This window comes from Priapulus caudatus, unplaced genomic scaffold (genome assembly GCF_000485595.1).
Source record: "Priapulus caudatus unplaced genomic scaffold, Priapulus_caudatus-5.0.1 Scaffold435, whole genome shotgun sequence".
Taxonomy (NCBI): domain Eukaryota; kingdom Metazoa; phylum Priapulida; class Priapulimorpha; order Priapulimorphida; family Priapulidae; genus Priapulus; species Priapulus caudatus.
In genome coordinates, this window is record NW_014577496.1 from 140,170 (window position 1) to 143,633 (window position 3,464).

A 3,464-nucleotide genomic window follows, 5' to 3' on the forward strand; every position below is an offset into this window, starting at 1 on the left:
CGTGCGTGCGTGCGTGCGTGCGTGCGTGCGTGCGTGTGTGTGTGTGTGTGTGCGTGCGTGCGTGCGTGAGTACGTGCGTGCGTGTGCCTGATACATCCCTCTGTACGAGTATAAAAGAAAACACGTTAAAACTTTTTAAACTAAAATAATACTTCAAAAATCAAATCATTTCTCAAAAACCCGGAAAAAAACACAATTAAAAGATTTCGAGAAAGCGTGCGCAAACAAAAGTTGCACGTAAAAAAATCGCGAACAAAGAACCTGTCCGTTATTGACTGCAGGCGATAACCACACATACGCCGCTATCAGTCGCAGAACTGGCTAACACACCTGAGTTACACCTGCCAGGCTGCCTGACCTGATCATGACGATTATCAGGTACATGTACGCAGGCAGAGATGACGCAGCCGCAGCCAGCGTGGAAGCAAACACGCGTCCGTACCTCCGTCCGTCTGTGTGACACGCACGCGTCCCTCCGTACGTCCGTCTGTGTGACACGCACACGTCCGTACCTCCGTCCGTCTGTGTGACACGCACGCGTCCGTCTGTTACGGAGATATCTCTTATTCCACGTGTCCGGGTTCGCTCGAGTTTTCTGTTGGCAGATATCCCGCGAAGAAGATTGTTACTTAGTATTGCTAGCGAGGGGATTTTCTAGAAGTATTGCGTCAGCTTCTGCTCGTGTGTTTAAACGCAAAAGAACGAACGAACATGCGATCGGTGCATGGTGCGTGCTTGGTAGTGCACGTGGGTACTCAGTACAAGTGCTATCTGTTCATGAGTTTGTTTTCACACTAAGGAAGCGTTTGATGGGTCGTGGGGGTCCTCCGCCACTGGGACTTTTAGATTCAGTCTGGGGGAGGGAATGGTCTAGTCTGGGGGAGGGGTTTTGTGTACACAAGAATCTCTCGTGTTCTTAGAAGCAGTTCATCCTACCACAATATACACGAGCTGTTTTGCGCTGCGATGATCGTTTGAGTTTTCCGTTTGATAAGAGGTGTCACGCCAGTGTAGACGTAGATACGTGTACTTAGATACGATCAAGAGTACATAGTAGGATCCTATTAATTATGTACTCTTGATATGCTAGATAGCCGGGCTACACCTAGTTTTGTACACGTCTGACTCGGGCGCGGTGGGGTGTGCTGTTTATTTGTCTTGTGATCATCACGAATAGCGTGTAGAGAGAACCGTACAGGACAACAGATGGCTAGAAGGGCATGAGTTGGGCAACAAGCCCACGCGGTGTATATATATAATGTTTACACAGCAGTAGGAGAAAATCGTGAGCGCCTGTCGAAAAATCGATCACAGAACGTGCTTGCGTCACGAGCGACGATTATATTTTTCAAGTCGGCAAATATTCGCTTGGGAATTTACTGTATACGCTGTATATTTCGCGGTGGTTTAATTTTCGCGAATTTGGCAAACGAAAATATAAACACGCAAATAATTCGTACTGAATAATACCGAATAATTCATAATTCACCGACCGCGAAATTAAGTCTGAATTCGCGAAAATATCTGTATGCGAAAAAAATGGCGTATACAGTATTCGCTTGAAGATTTAAATCATCGCCTATGTACAGCGATTTGCTCATAGAACGTTCTATTGTTTTCCTTTTTGCAGCCGATTTCGGTTTTGCGAGGTTCCTACAGGATGGAGTGATGGCAGCAACGCTCTGTGGATCGCCGATGTACATGGTACGTGTGCGTGCGATGCGAGTCGACAACTCGGTTCATTCGTTAAATGATTACTAATTAAAATTTTGTGATAGGTGCGACGAGGCGCCTTGTTCGAGTTAGTGTTGGTTGCCTAGCAGTATGAAAACTGTTGATTATCATTGAGTCGTTAGCAGTTACAGTCATCGTCATCTCGTTACAATCACAATCATCGAAATAATGATGATGGCATCATCATCAACGACATTATTCTCATCCTCAGCATTGTCGTTGTCATCTTTAATGTCATCGTTATCATGATCAACATCGTCATTTTCGTTAACATCAGCGTCAGTGTTAGAATTGTCATTGCCGTCATCGTCGTCGTCGTCATCATCACCACCATCATCATTATTGTTATCATCATTGTCATCATCATCGTCGTCGTCATCGTCATTTTTGTCATCTTCGCCGCCATCATCTTCATTGTTATCATCGTTACGATCATCGTCATCAACATTGTCATTGTTGTGACCGTCGCTACCACCGTCGGCTGTGCGCCGTCCCGCTCTCTCACTCTCACGCGTCGCTGGCTTCTTACAGGCTCCAGAGGTGATCATGTCCCTGCAGTACGGAGCGAAGGCGGATCTGTGGTCGATCGGCACCATCGTGTTCCAGTGTCTGACGGGCAAGGCTCCCTTCCAAGCCCAGACACCGCAGGCCCTGAAGCAGTTCTATGAGAAAAACAACAACCTCGTGCCAAAGTAGGTATCCGCCGCCACCGACGCTGCCTTATATATATATATATATATATATGTGTGTATATATATGCTTCTGCATCTTGTAAGCTCTACAAGTGTGAATTGTGGTGTAAGTGTAAGTGTGTATATGACGTAAGCTCGCCGCGCGCGCGTCGCTACTCCTCGTCACGTCGAGGAAAGTAGAAGGAAGTGGAAGCAACGAGCGAGGACTGCACTACCGACTAAAGTTGGGTTTACACTACCGACTTTACGTTGTCAAATTGGCGTGTTGGACCAACATAGATCGTTCTATTTTCGCCCAACTAGTTGCTATCGACCAGTTGCTCGCGCGACTTTTGCATATATATTGTAGAATGCTTCCACAGCATGTGCAAACTGGCTGCTCGCAGATATTTGTAATTGCAATCGGAAAGATGCTGATGATGAAACCGAGCCGAAATGCTCACGAGCAAGCTGCATTCGGAATCTTTCGCTGCCAGTGCGACCGGAATTAATGTGAGACTTAACATCGTGCAATACCTAACGTTTGACTTAATGTTGTGTGAGACTTAACGTCGTTCAAGACCTAATGATAGACTTAACATCGTGCGAGACTTAACATTTGACTTAATGTCGTGCAAGACCTAACATTTGACTTAACGTTGTGTGAGACTTAACATCATGCGAGACCTAACATCTAACTTAATGTCGTGTGAGACTTAACGGCGTGCATGACCTAATGATTGACTTAACATCATGCGAGACTTCACATTTGACTTGTCAGACTTGACTTGCTGTAGTGATTGACTTAAGGATACTCTCCACGTTGTGCACGGATATTGCTCTAGTGAAGATTAAACGTTTATTGGAGAATGAATCAAATCAATCACTTGTTTTATTTATAGAGGAGATATATCTCTATGCTCAAGCCAAAAAATTTCATGAAATTTCTAGCACCTAATTATGTTACCACACAAATTTTGAATTTTTATGTAAAAATGGTATTTTGGATATTTCTCAACTACCAGAAAGAGTGAGGATACAACAATTTGGCGACATGTA

At 44.9% G+C, this 3,464-nt stretch overlaps 1 protein-coding gene across 1 annotated transcript in view; it reads left to right on the forward strand.

The window, feature by feature from the left end:
• Nucleotides 1–3,464, forward strand: part of LOC106810364 (serine/threonine-protein kinase unc-51-like) — a gene marked incomplete in the record, with an annotated part of 40,383 nt that overhangs the window by 35,639 nt on the left and 1,280 nt on the right. Inside the window, 2 exon segments of the mRNA XM_014813687.1 lie at nt 1,631–1,704; nt 2,266–2,426. Coding sequence (XP_014669173.1) covers nt 1,631–1,704; nt 2,266–2,426 — 235 coding nt within the window.